Source organism: Ochlerotatus camptorhynchus, unplaced genomic scaffold (assembly GCF_037179485.1).
Source record: "Ochlerotatus camptorhynchus isolate MF236.1 unplaced genomic scaffold, CSIRO-AGI_Acam_v1.1 ptg000307l, whole genome shotgun sequence".
Classification (NCBI taxonomy): Eukaryota; Metazoa; Arthropoda; class Insecta; order Diptera; family Culicidae; genus Ochlerotatus; species Ochlerotatus camptorhynchus.
The window spans coordinates 604,528-621,979 of NW_027040795.1; the positions used below are offsets into that span (position 1 = coordinate 604,528).

The following is a 17,452-nucleotide window of genomic DNA, read 5'->3' on the forward strand; positions in this document are numbered from 1 at the left end:
GGATTGACAATGCAAGGGCAATATTGTGAATCACGAATTAAAAAAATTAGCAATGCAATGCTAAAATCAAACCAACTAGCGTTTGACCCTCGTATTAGCTGTTTACTGTACACAGAAACAGAACTGGCTGCACTCTCGTACATCATATACCTACCTAATAATTCCAAATCAACAACGGTACACTCACGATTATGCCTACCATTATAATCCATCACACCACTATAAACGACAAGCATCCCCTCATGCCGCAATGATGCAACACAAATTATGTAGCTGTGTTCCCTTTCTCTGTCACACCGCGAAACACGTTTCTTTACAGCGGCACAATGCTCCGTATCTCTCCATCATGCTCGACGTTGCGCGACACACCTTCTCCCATATTATTATCATCACATGCAACGATGTCACATTACCGTAGAACTGCTGTGGTCTCTTTCTTACTCTTGCTAACGAATTTCTTTCCTTCTCTTGTTTTCCTCCGCAGGTGAAGATTTGGTTTCAGAACCGACGATCAAAGTACAAGAAAATGATGAAGGCAGCGCAGGCACCGGGCGTCGGAGGAGGACTTCCACTGGGTGCGCCGAACCAAGGTGGTCACAGTCCGTCGCAGCATCAAAACATGCATCAAGGTAAGTGTCTCCTCCTATTCCGTGTTACAAGCACGCATACCTACATGGAACAAAGCCGTACTGGCGTTGGACGTCGTCGCCGCGTCGTGGATTCATTCATTAAGTTCGTGACACCAACGACCGACCGACCGACCAGCAGTGCAAGGAAGGGATGAAAATGCACTCCCGGCTACCCTTGAACGGTTCTTGTGTTATCCCATTTGTCTCGCTGCTCTTTAATATTTTTATTGCTTACCGTGGTGGCGGCGGCGTCGGCAGCCGAAACGCTTCCTACGCTGCGGTCCGTCCTGGAACCATGAATATCGATGGACTACTGTCCGAAATAGAAATAAATTAGTATATAATTAGGGGGTTGCACGGACGGAATAATAATCGGTTGGGATCACGTGTAGCTCGCAGTGGCGTTTGTTTGCAGACGCCGCTGACGACGACGGTCAGCTACTCTCCTGCTAGAATTCCTCGGGGTAGTCAAACGTCCACACACACACACAAGCAGCTGCTGACAACTGACTGTATTTTGCTTCTTCCATTTTCCAATTTCAGCACCCGGCGGTGGCTCAAGTAGTGGATCGCCATCGCACTTCCTACCTCCCGGACACAGTCCAACGCCGTCGAGTACACCGGTCTCGGAATTGTCACCTGGTGAGTTTTGCAATCCCAAGTTTACAGTTGCCTTGGATACCTACCAATTCCTTCATCCCAATTCCGATCGAATCCCTCGAGAGAACTCGTTGATCGCTAATAGCGTTTTTGCTTTTGATCCTACTGCTGATCGAATTCCAGGCCTCAGTCCACCCTCGCAAGCACCCTGGGAGCAGAAACCTCCGCCGCACTGGGGCGACCACAAACCACCGCAGATGGCACCGCAGACGAACCACGCACCTCCACAGCCGACCCACGCGCCCCAGATGGGCGGTTACGTACCTCAGTACTGGTATCAGCCGGAAACGAATCCATCACTATTAACGTAGGTAGTTGAAGGTCTTATTGTTGTTGTTGTTGTTGTTGTTGTTGTTTGTGTTATTTTTGCTATTATTTCCGATTGTGTTCGTCTCTCTCTCACTTATTTTTTTTATTTGTCCGATTCTTCTTCTTTTCCGCGTGATTTTCCGGCACGACGCAACGTGTTGTTTGTTCTGGGTGGGATTTTAGATGATTTTTTTTTTCTCCGCAAAGCTTTTTTTCCTGCTTTGTGTATGATTTGGATGATTCTACGGGGCCGGGTTGCGTAGCTAATTACTCAGCAAAAAAGCGAACGCTTTTCTTTTTGGGTGTGAATGCTCCACGGTGTCGCACGATGCCACGTTGGGATTTATTCCATCATTCAGTGTCGTCAGTGACGGTGAATGATGAACAACTGGATGCCAATGCTCAACGCGTTAGTTCAGTTGGAGATAATGTCTCCTTGGGGAATAATAAACCTTTTCAGTTATTAGGCATTACAAAATATGGACAACATTTTGCTTTTTATTGGGCCGCTGAGTAGTCTCCCTCATTTTTCTTATCGGGAATGTAAAGGAAACTCATTTATTCATACGACCCATTATATTTCAAACCTTGTAAATCTTAGGAACACGATGGACAAAAATGTTTGCTAATCATTTGTTCAAATAGGTTTTGAATCTGATGCAAAATGATATCAATGATTATTGCGATTGCAATAAGTAAATGGAATTTAGATTGAATATTTGGTCGGACCCCGGATAAAACGAGTTTTTCCTTTATTATTCAATACAAGGTTACTCTTCTCAAACTATATCACGTGATGTAGGTTGACAAACTTTACTTTGTATGGAAATATCAATTTGAATTTTGAACACTTTTATGATCATAATATTCCCGTTGACTTACTGTTCTTGATGTCTCAGTGTTGACTACTTTCCCCTTCTTCAACCGGTTCCGTAATATTCACTTACAATCAATGCTGTCCTGGTTTACCATGATGTTTTTTTAACCTTGTTACTCACTGATTTTAGATGCGCGCACCTTGCCCACCTCAAATCCATGCACCCCTTTCAAGCAGTGATGCCACATATACAGATATATCTGTAATCATACAGATTTTTTTTCAATATTTTGATACAGATATCTGTACATACAGATTACATATTTTTCAAAAATATATAGATTTTTTCAGATTTTTCAAATGAGGGGAAAATATTTTATACTATTTTTTGTATTTATTAATTTCGTTAAATAATCGTTTCTTTCTTTTGAAAAGCTTGAATTCAATCTGAGCATCAAACCCAAATCGTCTTTTTCACTAAATAAATTATTGTTTTAGCTTCAAATGGAGCTGAAATGTTTTGAATGGACTTCTGATGTTCAGATGCTCTGAATTCTCGTTGGAAGGGATATTAGTTTCCTTTTCCATTTGTCGAAGAGTCAACTGGGTATTTTAATATGTGAATAACAAAATTTTAGAAATAAAGAATATTGCATGCAATTCGACTAAACTTTCAGTAAAAGTTTTGTGTTAAAACTTATTGAAAAATTACGGAGTTGAAGAGAAAAAAATGTCCAGATAAAGGTTTTCGTAATTACAGACATACAACAAAATCAAATTCTAGAATATTGTGATAGTTACTTCATTAGGAACATCCTCAGTCGGAAACAGATTCGCCTATCACAACTGGAACTTAATGTTTTGTATTTTTAATCTGTAGAAAAGATACACATCATTTAAAATAAATATTGTAGGATTTCGAGATCTTTAAATAGAAAAATTCTTTATAAAGCAAACTTTAGTAATTTTTCAAGATTCTAAACTTTGAACAAAGTCCTTTTAAACTATGTATTAACTCAATGAAGATTTACGTGAAGCTGCACTGAGACCATAATAAAGAAATTTTACAGATTTGTTTACAGATTTTCGTCTGTCCGATACAGATTAAACAGATATTTTGCGATGAAAATACAGATTGAAATTCGAAAAAATGTGGCATCACTGCTTTCAAGAGCTTCCATAATTGTAATGTACTAGTATTTAGGACTGTCTAACTGTATGTCCTAGCTATTAAGCAAGACTCTAATTGACACTGGAGTAGTGTTTCCATTTCCCGGCCATTTTAGAAAGAGAAAGCATAGTTTGCTATCTCTCTTATTCTTCACCGATGTCAGACACTACCGATGTGCGGTATAAGAGGCGAGGAGAAAGGAAACTAGTGGACTCTTTTGTTCTCGCGTCTTCTTATGCAGCAACAGACGTGACGTCACGTCTGCTGTTGCATAAGAACACCGTCAGAATGAAAGAGTCCACTAGTTTCCTTTCTCCTCACCTCTTATACCGCACATCGAGACACTACTACTGCCAGGAGTGACGGTAGTTTCGGGTAGCGTTCGGATGTAAAACAAAAATCATGAAACTCAAACTCGCCATGGTTTGGTTAGAATTATAGCTGGTGAGCTTTGTTAGCTTAATATTCATAGATACGATATCACAGCTTGTTGATTTTTGTCTACGAAAATCATGCGCGATATTGTGCATTGGTGTCTCTTTCAACTTTCCTCGAAATTTTTATCGTAAGCTTCCTCCAGAAGTATTTCTAACATCCACGATAGCTTCTTTTGGCTTCCGATGGAAAGTTCATCCAAATTCTTCAGCAAGTTTTTTTTTAAACTTTCTTTCAACTGTTTTAAAATATCGTAGAATTCGACATTCACAGAAGATTCATCTTTAATTAATTAGTCGTTTTGGCTTCATATAAAAATGTCTTCTGATTTTCCCTAAAGTTTTTTCTGGCCTCCCCCGGAAATTTTTTCAATCTTCTCTCAGGAAACTATTCTGACTTCTTCTGGAACATTCTTCCAATTTACATTAGATGATCTTCTGAATTCATCTGGAAGTTAATCCAAACTTTCTCTTTCGCAGTTTATTTTGACTCCTCAGGTAAATTCATTGTCACTTTCACCCAAAACTCCCTCTAAATTTCTTGCTCGGTAAATAGAAACAGATTCTCGGCAATTGGGAAACGTGATTTCTGGTAAATTTCCCACGATATCCCGGATAGGAAACACTACACTGTAGTATGGATAAAACTTTTCTGTAATCAGCATACCATAAATCTTTAAAATACTAACAGGGAATAGTGCCATCTGTTCGTTTTGTTAGCTATCGATATCTGAGACGTGAAATACTTTCACCAACGAAAGTTGAACCTAGACCCTCACCTTGATGAGCCAAACCCCTAAGCACTGTTCTATCCCACCTTTCTATTTTCACTATCACAGTTCACAAATATTAATCGGGAATCGAAACTCTTCGCTGCATAGCCGCCATTAATTTAAGAGAATAAGAATCTCCAACAGACGGGGCATCTTGAAAGGCGACTGTTTTTTGCTACAGTTAGATATTAGTCCTATAGAAACATCCATAGTGATACTGAAATTTTCTAGATATTCAGAAAATACCCCTGAAAATCCTGGAATTTTACTGACCATCTCGGAATTTTTCGTGGATTTCTCTGGACTTCCTTGACGATATCTGGACTTTCTCAAAGTTTTCTTGACTTCCCTGAAGTTCCCTGTAGGGTTTGGTGGAGCAAGATGGGTCACGCATCAAGATGAGCTATCTAGTACATTTATTAATTTTTTATATTATATTTATATTTATTTATTAATCCGTCAAAATCAACAGGTTCAATGCAATCATAATGATAGATTTCATTTTTAAACCAGCATTAGGGATACACTTAGCCTGTTGATTTTGACATTTAAAAAAAAATCAAGTAGATTACCCATCTTGCCCAGTGACCCACCTTATCATAATTTTCTGAAATCCTCAGAACATCTAAAAGTTCCCACAATTTTTCTCAAGTAAATGGAACTGTTTTGAAATTTTCGAAACTATCCGGATGCTCTCGGAGGCCTCGCTTAGCTCAGTCGATAAAGGCGCAGCTACAAAGCAAGACCATGATGGAGGAGGTTGGAAAATTGTTTGACTTCCCTGGGCATAAGAGTATGATTGTACTTGCTACACAATAATACTAATGCAGAAATGGTACAAGCATCGAAAGCCCTCAATTAATAACTGTAGAAGTGCATCTAAAACACTAAGTTGTGAGCACGCAGTAAGCTAATAATGCGATAAGCAAAAAACTTGAAAAAGCAAATAAAAAGAAGAAGGAGAAGATGCTCTAGAAATTTCCTTCAACATATTTGCACTTTCCTGTACTTCTCTGGTCTCCCTAAAAGTTTTCACATTTTTTCTGAATGTGTAGAAATTTCTTGAAGTTTTATAAATTTCCCACAAGTTCACTGCTTTTCCCTGAAATTCTCGGAACTTCTCTAGAATTCTTGAAATTCTTCTGAAGATCTTAGTACTGCCTTGAAGTCATAAGAATCCCTAAGATTAATTGATAACATCTAAATTTTGATGAAGCTCCCAACAACTTATTGAAGTTTTCAAATCTCTGAAACTTTCTGGACTACTTGAAAATTTGGAAGCATCTCTACAATCATCTTCCCTGCAGTGCCCCCAACTCTCGAAACTGCCCTGAAGCTTATGGGTCTACTTTTATTTTATTGTTTTCATATATTCTAGTTCTTTGAGTTTCCTTAAGGGGAAGTTCTTCGCCCCGAAAAAAAATTAAATAATTAATAATAAAAAAAAAAAAAAAAAATTAAAACTTTTGTAACTTATCATGGCACAAAGTTGGAGATAGAAAAAAATATGGTTACATGTAAATTTTCTCAAGATTCTAAGGAAACAATTGATGTTGTTGGTTGTTTAATATTTTAACCCAATATGTTTATAAACATAAAAAAGGTGACGTGGAAAAAAGTCAGGGCGGTAAACTTCCCCTTTAATTCTTGTTTATTATTTTCTAGACTTCTATGAAGTTCCAAAAGTTTTCCTGATGTTCTTGAAGATCTCGTGAAAATTCATAACTTCCCTGGAGTTCTAAGAACTTCTCTGAGATTCAAGGAACTAATTTAAGATTCCCTTAATTTTCCTTAAATTAGAACGAAATAATTTATAAAGTTCTTAGATGTTCAATGAAGTTCTCTAAATTTTCCTGGAATTCATACAATTGCACATACATTATTATAACTAGTTGTTTAACATTTTAAACTTCTAGACATTCCTGATTTTTTAAGGTGTTTTCCTGATGTTATCTGAACTGCCCGAACGATCTCTGAACTTTTATAAAGTTCTCTATTGTTCCCTGAATTTCTCAATATTTCATAAAAGTTCCCACTATTCTTCTGAAGTTCATTGAAAGGACATGAAGTCCCTTGATCGTCCTGGAAGGTCCCGTAATTTTTCCGAAGTTTTGAAAACTTCTTTGAAGCTCGCTTTACTTTCCCCTTATCTTCCCGAATTTCTCTGGACTTCCCTGAATGTTTTGGAAATTTTCTTGATATTCACATAACTTCCCTGAAGATCCCGTAATGTTCCTAAAGGTTTCGCATAATTCCTGAAAGTTTCCGAATATCTTATGATTCCTTGAAACTTCTTGAAAGTGACTGCACGTTTCCTGACGCTAATGGAACTGCTCTGAAGTTATCTGATAATCCTCAAAGTACTCGTAGCTTCTCTGAATATAATGAAATTACCTCTGAAATTCCCTAGACATCTGAGCTTCTAAAAAATTCTCGCAATTTTCTTGATATTAATGAACCTGTCTTGGTGTTTTCTGATTTTCGCTGAAGTCGCCGCATGTTTTTTAAGTTCTCGAATCTGCCATTCAAAATACGGAACTTTCTTTAGAATGTTTTCACGCTTTTTTGATGTCGATGAAACGTTTTAAAAATTGTCTTGAACTTTTCGGGGCTTTGCTGAAGTTTTCCATTGAAGTTCCAGTAATTTTCTTAGAATTAATTGAACTGCCCTTAGGTTCTCGGATGTATCCTGAAGTTCGCTAAAATCTCCTAAAATGTTTGATACAATCCTGAAATAAATGGAACGGTTATGAAAACCTTCAATCAACCCTCTGGACTTTCCAGAAATCATGATGTTCATGATTTGAGTAGCTCATAATGATTTGGTGAGCAACTATGTTGCGTGGCATTATAACGTTTTGCACTTCTCTTAAAAAACTCACCAATACTTTTTGAGCTACTCAAATCAGATACTCTCAATCAATTATTTTTGGAAAAATAACGCTCTTTCTAAATTTGCAATAATAGGGGGAATGGATGTAATGTCGGCCTAAATGCCCCTAATTTGGGCCCATACATAAATTCAGCACTCGACTAAATTTTCGAAAGCGACCAAAAATATTCATTAGTACCGTCGCAATGACGCGTTCATCTAGATAAAAGTGATAAATAGCAGCTTTTTAGCGATGGGCCCAATCTTAGATCCATAGGTCAACATTAGAGCCATTTCCCCTATTTAAGGATTATTAAAAAAAATCTTTGACAGTATAAAAACTGTCAAATAACAGGCCTTAACCGTTGTAACGACCCGTAATGTCAAGACCAACAATTGAAAAGGCCTCAACTCCATTTTGTAAACAAACCTTGGAAGGCCATTTTCTCGCGAACCGAAACCTACATTCGCAATCTTTAAACACAATCGGGTAGAAAATAATTTCCCCTACCTGTTCGTTTTGTTGGTTTGAGTTGGCGGAGTTCGGTTCGGGAGAAAATGGCCTTAAAAGGTTTGTTTACAAAATGGAGTTGAGCCCTTTTCGATTGTTGATCTTGATGTGTCCTCTGGATACCTCTGAAGTTTTCAGAATTTCTTCAAAAATCCTGCGCCTTAAAATTCTTAATGCTTCGCTGAAGTCTCCACAATTTTCAACCCGAAAAATTACTAGACCGGACTGGTAATCGTACCCAGTTGCTTTCGTCTTTACCAACTGAGCTAAGAGAGCCCACATCTAGACAATGTTCTTGGAATTGCCCTGAACTTGATTGAACTACTCAAAAGATCCTTAAACTTCCCTTAAGTTCTCTGGACTTCCGTAAATATCTTTAATATCGTCACTAAACTTCCCTGATGTTCTTTGGATTTTCCTTAAATTATCTTGAAGATTCCTGCTATTTTCCTGAAAGCATGTAAGTGTCCTGAAAATCTTGCAGTTTTCCTGAAGTTAATAGAATTGTACTTAAGCACGTTGATCATTCTTCACTGAAGTGAATTTCCCAAAAATCTGAAACTATCGGATCATCTTTGCAATTTTTGGAACTTCAATTAAATTCTCAGAACTTTTTAAAGGCTCCAGATTTTTTTTTTTTGATGATAATGGAACTATCGTATAAAAACATACCAGATATTCACAAATTTAAATTGTTGGAATATGCTTGGAATATATATTCTCATGTTATTTACATTTTTTTTCAATTTGCGACGTTTTTCTCAAACATTTGTTTACATCGCTGGCGCAATATTTCTTCACCTTCAGAGTGCCATTTGAAAATATGCATCCTCACAATCTTTAATGAATTTGGAGATGTAGGTACCTGGCTTCATAGTTGCGCATGAGCATTCATGAGGTGACCAAAATGAAATCAATCAAGCATTTTATTTTTAATCACTTTGGGGGAGCAATATTTGTTCAACTTCAGAAGCATATATACGCATAAAGCGGCCCTAATAACACCAAACTAAATGTACCAGATACATTTTTTATCTGATGTATTCATAGGCGTAGCCAGATGGAGGCAGGGAGGTGGGAATAGCCCCCCCCCCCTAAACTCAGAAACACAAAGGCTTTCAGTGAAATGGCGTTCGGTGAAATAGAATTCGGCCAAATTTTCCGCCTCTACCTAGCTCGAAACCTGGCTACGCCCTTGGACGCGCTCACAGTTTTTCGTGCAGATTTGTTTTCAAACGTTTGCTTTTGATTATGGAATATTTTCATTCCACAATTAAAGGCCTTGGTACAATCTGGATGAAGACACAAAATTTCTCATGTTGTATGTTTGCAGCGCAATTTTGCACATGTGAGAGCATATTTATCTGAATGGACATCCAAAAATTCCCATATAAAAGCCGCACATGCTGCTGCATTTTGAAAATAGTGATACATTTCTTATAGGCCACCCTCGAGTTCGATTCAATACCCTTAAATATGAGCTTATGTAAGGTAAGAGGTCGCGCCAATGGAGATTTCGGTGAACGTGGAGTCTCAGTATCATTATTGTTTGATTTGTGGGATCTGACATGTTAGGGCTCTTGAGGTTTCAAGATAAGGCTTCCTTAGAGATTAGGCTTAAAATAGTATTCTACTGATTAAAGTTGAAAACTGTAGCCTCTAGATTCGCACTGCGATTGATATTCAGTGGAAAAATAGTAAGGCTCTCCTTTAGCAACAATGGCTAAAAATATCATAAGGCTAAAGTGTCTGGATTGAAGAGAACACATATTTTTAATAATGATATGCTAAAGTGACGTTTTGGAAACCATTAGCCACCTCAATAGCCATCCTCGTATACCAAATGATTGCAGAACGAATGCAAATTCTTCCAAGCAAGCAGGCTTGATGGAGCCTCGCTTGTAAGCTTGAAATGAGCCGAGCATAGCATTTTTCTGATGAGTAGAATGCCTACTGCCAAATCATTCCACTGAGCTTCAGAGTTTGTGAGCGAAGGGTGATAAAATGAGAGTGAGGTTTGTTGCCATTCATGTTCATGTCTTCTATCACACGCTCTTAAGCTAGGTTTAGACAGGGCAAGTCAAACGATCAACTCAGTTGAATTCAACTGACTTGAACGCGTATTGAACGTGTAAACCATGCCATTCAACTGACTTGATCTACTCCCTTGAATTGAAAAAAGTTATACCAGACTCAACTTTTCAAGCCAATTGAATGCAACTGACTTGATCAGTTGACTTGCCCTGTCTAAACCCAGCTTTTACTCTCACAGTAGGTGAACTCTGAGCTTCTTACGTCGAACAAAAACGTCATCCGGAGCTTCGAAAAGCGCAACTCACGTCAAATCATCCTCTCGCTGAAGTTCACTCTCCCTTTCTCTCGAGGAGTTTTTGTTTACTTCTTCCATATTCCTGTCGCCGCTCACTCGATGTGAGGGCTGGCTAAACTCGCAGGACAAGAGTGTTTTAAAACCTCCAGCGAGTTTGAGGAGTTTCAGCAAGCATACAAGCAAGTGACTGCACATGAGCTCGCAACTTCCAACTGTAGAACGAAACACGCGAGAAGCAGAAAGAATGTGAAAACGTTCCCTGATGAGTGCAACCCCGATTGAATGCATAAATGCTGAACAGTAGTAATCTAGAACCAGAGAATCGTTTTTGCCTCATCACTAGACGATTATCCGTGCCATTACACTTACAATCAGATTCGGTACGCAGTGAATACATTCGATTTAATATGAAAACGAACGCGCAAGTGACCACTCATTGACCATTCACTGATTAGGCTATCGGGAGACTGCAACAACTCAATCGAGTGAATCCTGCTGGGCATCTCTCCGATTGATTTTGATGACTCATATTGTAAAAATTTCAACGCCATTCAGTGCTAGTATTGCGCATTGTTCTAAGGCTTGTTAGTATTATGGCACATACGACACGATGTCAGTAGTTATTTGTTGTACTGAAGCGTTTCTTGCAAACGCTTACCGAAAATCTTGGATCAATAAAGGCTAATTTTTTCCCTTCAATTATCTATATCTTCCGTAGCCAAAGGAGCAGGGAAGCGATGTTTGATGAATACTATTCTTCTCGGATACCCCGATTCGAGACACATCAAAGGTAATTTTCATAACTGTCGATCCACAAACTTATGTATGCCAGTAAGCACTTTAATGTAACTGTAGTCTCTAGCCTTTGATTTGAATTTGTGAAAAAAACATGATGCAATGTTTTGGATACCTATTGGGACTGATTTAGTTGGCAAATAATACAATTGCATGATAACAGCTTATCAGAAATAGGTAACCGTGCACGGCACAGACGGGTAAACGCACAGCTGTGATGTTCAGAGTCTAGTTGATCATGCGCTGTCAAAGTACATGCGCACATCAAAAACATATGTGCATATCAAATAAACTTTCAAAATTTGACAATTTTTTTTGTTCGAGTAAAGCAAAGTATTCTTGCATGTTAAGTATCATTTCAGATATCGTATCAAAAATGCTACTTGCTTACGTTGCTTTTGGAGCTGTATATAGCAAAATGTGCGACACGACTAATTGCACGCGTGCTTCATTTGTGCTCTCCTAAGCACATCGAATATCTTGTCAAATGTGTTGTCTGCTTGTTTCTCGTGCTACTCACGAAAAGTAGTTACGCTAAAAGCGTACAGAACAACCATTTCTAGTGTTGTTCTCGTGTTTTAATATCACTGCAGGTTATGACGGGCACTTACAATGATATCTGTTAAAAATTTTAAACATATTGCTGAGAGAATTTGTGTAAACAAGTATGGGTTATGTATATTTTAATATTTAGATGGGTTGCTTACTGGTTGTTTTTTTTATTTAAAAATTAGGGGTTGTTCATAAATCACGTAGCATTGGGACCTGTCCAATGTCTACGGTCCATACAAGATTTTCTACGCAGTTTATGAACAGCATTGACTCAAGTATCAGTCACTCAATTATTTGTCCAATAATAATTTAACTGACAATTGATGTCTAAATTAATTAAACTTAATCTAATTAGTAGCCTCCCTTAGGTCAATTGCACGACCATACTGCAGAAGGCTGGGTTCGATTCCCAGTTCGGTCAAGGAATTTTTCGGGATGTTTTTCGCTTCACCGAAGCTTGAAAGAAAGACTAATGAAGTGACAGGAGAAAGAGAGACAAACGATTGAAAATTTGTTGGCAGACGCCGACTGAGGTTCTAGAATACTGCGAAGCTGTTCGACTTCAAAAGAAAACATAAAGCTAGCAGCCTTTTCGTCGCATCGATTTTGTCGATTGAAGCTGATATTGCGAAGCCTTGCTTGCCACATAATTGTACTAATACAAAAATGGCAAAGGCATCAAAAGCTTTGATTAATAACTGGGGAAGTGCATCTAGAACACTAAGTTGAGAGCATGCAATAGGCTAATATGTGATATGCAATAAGCTTGAAATGAGAAAAATAAGAAGAAGAAGCGTAGCGTTTAGAATAGTATTTTTAGTTTTGGGGCGAGCTGCTTGCAGCCAAGTTTTACCCGCACCCTTGTTTTAGTTAGGGGGAACTCAATTGTGTGTAAATCCCCAAATTACAATTATTGTGAGTCCATAAGGGGGTGCCTGGATTTAAGATGGATGGCCGCAGGTATGAAAAATCAGTGAGTAGCCGTTAAAGGCTTAATTATAAGCAATAACTTAACAGAAGAGCTATGCTGGTAAAGTTGCAATAATTGCCTAGTTTTCATTTCCGGACCACTGTGCATTGGTATGCTTGACAGGAACTATAGGTCAACAAAATCCAGGCTACTATGTTATATTTATGTCTCAGTAACCCATGAGTTTGGCAACCCTGCACTTATGACTTTTGAGATTGTGTGTTTACATTTTCAAGTCAAGGACGGAAAAAAGTCGTGAAACTTAATCCCAAGATAATATTCAACGAGCTGGTTGCCGGTCATCCACTTCAAGGTAGTGGCACTCGAAGACGGAGGGCGAGAAGGAGAAAGGTGACTGATGGCAGAAACTGTCCATTTAGGAGAATAAATTTCTCTACTGTGCGCCATTCTGGCAGACGTTTTCCGAAGCCAAGTACCCCACTGGCAAGTGGAAGATGAATCTTGTCTGCAATAGCATCATGCAACTCGGGCAATGCTACAATCTGAAAAATAGGAAGACTCGACCTAAAATGCCCACCGGCGGTAGTAGTAGCAGCAATAGACCTACAGTAGCTTCCCAGTGTCAGGAGTCGTGGTTAGGTACCTACTAAATTCGTCTGACTCGATACTGGTTGCAGTCGTTTGATGACTACCTTGTTATTCCTTCATATTTTCTATTCTTGGGCATGCCGGAATCGCATATTAATCTCCCTGAAACTGCTGCCGGTTCCGACTGCGTTCATTAAGACCGTGACTCAGATTGGCTCTGTAAACTTCGGTGTGGTTACCTTCACAATTCTGTTGGCAGCATCTTTCTTAATGTTGCTGTTGTCGTCAGTGATACGAACAGTTACGAAACAGCGTAGAGAGACCTCCACAGACAATCTAATCCGAGTTCAGTCCATAGAAAGAGCTGTACGGCTGACTTATTGGTGAATCATCAATTGAACCGGGGTGTTCTGCGAGAGAAACAGCTGTGATTGCAGATACATCTGAAGAATGGTAGGATCGTTCGACACCGTACATTATCACTTAAATGCTCCTTACTCATACAATTGACTCTCAGTCCAGATCCTATGGCCATAGAGTTAGTACTTAATTCTAGTTAATTCTGGGCTATTCTGCGGGGCGTGGTGACTCTGACTCGTTTGTCGGACTTCCTGAAACTATAGACATCTCTCAAAAGCCGTGTGGACTTTCTGTAGAGGGTCATCCCAGAAGGCATAAGGACAAAGAGAGTCCCGTCAATTATGCAATCTCTTATTATGATTGGGGACAATTTCACTGGAAAATGGCATTGACAAAAAATCGCTTTCCCCCTTACTTTGAAGTAAACGAAGAAGTAAACCTTAGAAACGATTGGCAAAATGTCAACCCAAAACAGTGATGCCATTTCATGTTATATTTTGTGCCATACTTGTCATCGTGTGCCATGACCCGCCAATCAGTGTGCCACGATGTGTTTTGGCACAATGTGCAGAGTTGATTACCCTTTGATGCCAGTGTAGTATAATATAACAATAAAACGAGATCAAATTTTGAAATATATCTCTTGAAATATGGAATGAGAATCGATAGGAGATACTTCGGCAGTCAAACAGTGATTAAAACGATCAAAACTCAACGAAAAATGCCTTTCCGAACTGTCCAGCGCACATCTTTTGGATGATTACAATCTCGCTAATAATGCAAGCTACCGCTTTCTTTTTGTCTACATACTTTCAACCCCCTGCAATGAGATTCAGTTCTTGAAGCTGCCGAAAACATCAGTAGCACTGCTGCGCCAAAATATATTTAAGCTTCAATCATATAACATTAAATGTGGCAAGGTGGCAACAAATTTAATAACCGTTCTGAATTTTCCAAAATTGTAAAACAAATATTGATTTAGTTGTTTTCAAATTAATGAACACAATTTGCGTGAATCATGCTTAAAGGCCCAAGCGCAATGACAGCGGAAGCGGAACGGCAGCGGCAGCAAAAAAGCCCGATCTGAGTAAGCCTACTTGTTGGATTGAAATCAAGTTAGAACCAAATCGAATTCGGTTAGGCAGCTTGATGTCATTTGTGACAACTTTCAAACTTTTCGTTTCCGTTCCGCTTCCGCCCACATTGCGTTTGGGCCTTAACTATAACGTTATTTAGAAAATATTTTATACGCGGTGCGAAATGTACCAAGCTTTATCGTAGCTGAAAAGTAGGCGCTGTCAATTTAGCACCATCGCACCAGAAAAATTTAGCTTCCCTCGAGTTGTTTGCAGATTACAGGCGTTGCATAATTTGACACAACTGAATATTTGATATCTTTTGTAATCTAGAATTTGGACGCATTGAACATTATTATTTATGACCTAACTTTCCACTAATAAGTTGCGCTTAATCAAACAATGCCTAATGAATTCCTCTTCCATTTTCTCCTTTCCAGGGTGTGGCCGGCTGTTTAACAAAACGAGAATGTAAATTATAATTTTAACTATTCCTAGTGTGTAATAGAGCAAAGTTTAATAACAAAAGAAAAAAACAGTACATTTTGAATACAATACAAAAATCTACAGCGAATGAAGGCAACAACAACAAAAAAAAAACAAGACAAATAGAAAACAAAAACCAACAAAAGCTGAACAGTGATCTGACTAACACTAGCACACACGGTAGTGTTTAACGTAGTGGAAATTGCAAAGTAACCCAAAACCGACGCAGTCCGACATACGAATTTAAAGGCTTGGAGTGGGGTGAGTGCAAATGCGGACTGGAAGTTCCTTCTATCACTGACTGGCAGGCAGAGTAGCACAGAACCGTACACGTAGAGCTTAAACAACTATGGTGAGTGATATCGGAGGCCAATCCCCAACCAGTTGACTTGTTTCAAAAGGACGTCGATCGAGAGAGATGAGTGAAATGAGCGCTTTGTGCAATATTTGTAAGTGTTAATCGTAATGTAACTATTTCGTTTCTTCGTTTTCCTGAGTATTATTAACAGGGAAAGACAACTTTCCCAGAGTTGAGCGTCTTTGAATTTACTTAAAAACAAAAAAAAAAACAGAAGTTTGCTGAATTTGACCAGCAAACCAACAATACATTCCTTTCTGAATCGGAAGTAGCGATCGTCGGCGAATGTGACATTCCAATTCTGCATCTTACGATTCCATTGGCATTTGTATTAGACACCGGTATTTGATTTTCCTACAACACATTATTAATTTTGCTGCCATTGAATCAACAGAAAGCTTTTAACGCAATAAGCAAAGGGAAGATTTTAAAGAAAATTTAAACCATACTGAAAACAGCACAAGCAGAAACGAAAAACAAACAACACACAGTGGAAAAGCGAGTTTAGAAAATCAAACTAGTAGCAATTTCAGAGAACAAGTTTTAACGAATTCATTAAAAAATACTGTAAATACAACAATTTACCGAATAGAAGTGGGCAGGCATCGCGAGGGGTTCAATTTTTTCTCATCCAAAAATTTCAAGCAACACGATAGATCATCAAAACAGCGAACCAATCGAATTTAGGCATCGTTGATGGGAAAAAAATTAAAAAAAATATATAGACTCTTTCTGTGAGTGCTAGGTGGCTGTGGGTGTGTATGTGTGCGAGAGCGCGTGTTAGGGTGAGTGTTAACAACCGTGTGATCCGGATTTTGCTCTGTAACAGTACTAATAAGATAGGTGAACACACGAAAGTGATGATTGTGATTAGCCGGTAATTAAATTAAAGTGCGATGCAGACATTTAAAGCAAATTTGTACATAAACTAACACATTTACAATACAAGAATCAATACAAGGATAATGAAGTAAGTTAATTAATTGTATTAAAATATTTAAAAGGATTTGTGAATAAGCAAAGCAGCTACTAGCGAAAGAAGAGAGCAAATGGGTCATTTGAATGAGACATTTAACTGATGAAAATGAGTTTTGATTTGAAATTTTAGCAAACCAATAATCTGAAACCGAAAAAAGCAGAAAATACAAAGAAGAATAATGACAGATTTTCTATTGATGATGGAAAAATGGCAAACAAATTGAGTAAAAAAAAAAATAGCGAGTGAAGGGCACCACAGAGGAGCAAACAGTCTCTCCGTGGGAGTCGTGTGTAGGTGTTAAGCATTGTTTATTATTATATTATAATGATATAATGTAATGAAAATTATATCATAGAAATCCTGTAACGATTGTGAATGTAAATTGCAAAATTCGAAAAACGGTATTAAAATATTATTATAAAAATTTAAGGGGTGATTCATTGGTTTCGATATCCGAAAATGTCCAGTTTGTTTTTTATGAATTTTGGTCGTGAATGTTTTTTGGCGATCAGGAATGATACATGTCTTATATTTCGCTCTGTTGGATACCGATGCTGTTCGAAATGCTGCTCCTGTTCGCTTCTCTGCTCGTTGGTAGGTATGACATTGTTGAAAGTATTATCTTCTCTGAAGTTCAGAGTGTGCTGTAAGGAGGCTGGGAGGAAACTCGTTGTAAACAAATCTTTTGGTGTCTCAAAGGCCCAAAACAGTTATCAAATAAAAAAACACAATGCTAGGTTTGGAGCTGTTCGCCACCCCTCATACGTACGATTGTGGCTCCAAACACTTCTCAAATAAGAGCAGTTCAAAGCCAAATGACAA

General features: G+C 38.3%; 1 protein-coding gene across 4 annotated transcripts in view; it reads left to right on the forward strand.

Moving 5' to 3' along the window:
- Positions 1–17,059, forward strand: part of Dll (Distal-less) — a 206,531-nt gene extending 189,472 nt beyond the window's left edge. The window contains exons 4-8 of one of the 4 annotated variants that reach the window (XM_065229094.1): positions 485–629; positions 1,173–1,271; positions 1,413–1,596; positions 11,224–11,295; positions 15,248–17,059. In XM_065229094.1, the coding sequence (XP_065085166.1) occupies positions 485–629; positions 1,173–1,271; positions 1,413–1,596; positions 11,224–11,295; positions 15,248–15,266 (519 nt within the window). In that variant the 3' untranslated portion in view covers positions 15,267–17,059. Of the gene's footprint in view, positions 1–484; positions 630–1,172; positions 1,272–1,394; positions 1,597–11,223; positions 11,296–15,247 lie in introns of all 4 variants that reach the window. The other 3 variants (XM_065229092.1, XM_065229093.1, XM_065229095.1) reach the window with 3 other exon arrangements.
- Positions 17,060–17,452: the final 393 nt, after the last annotated feature.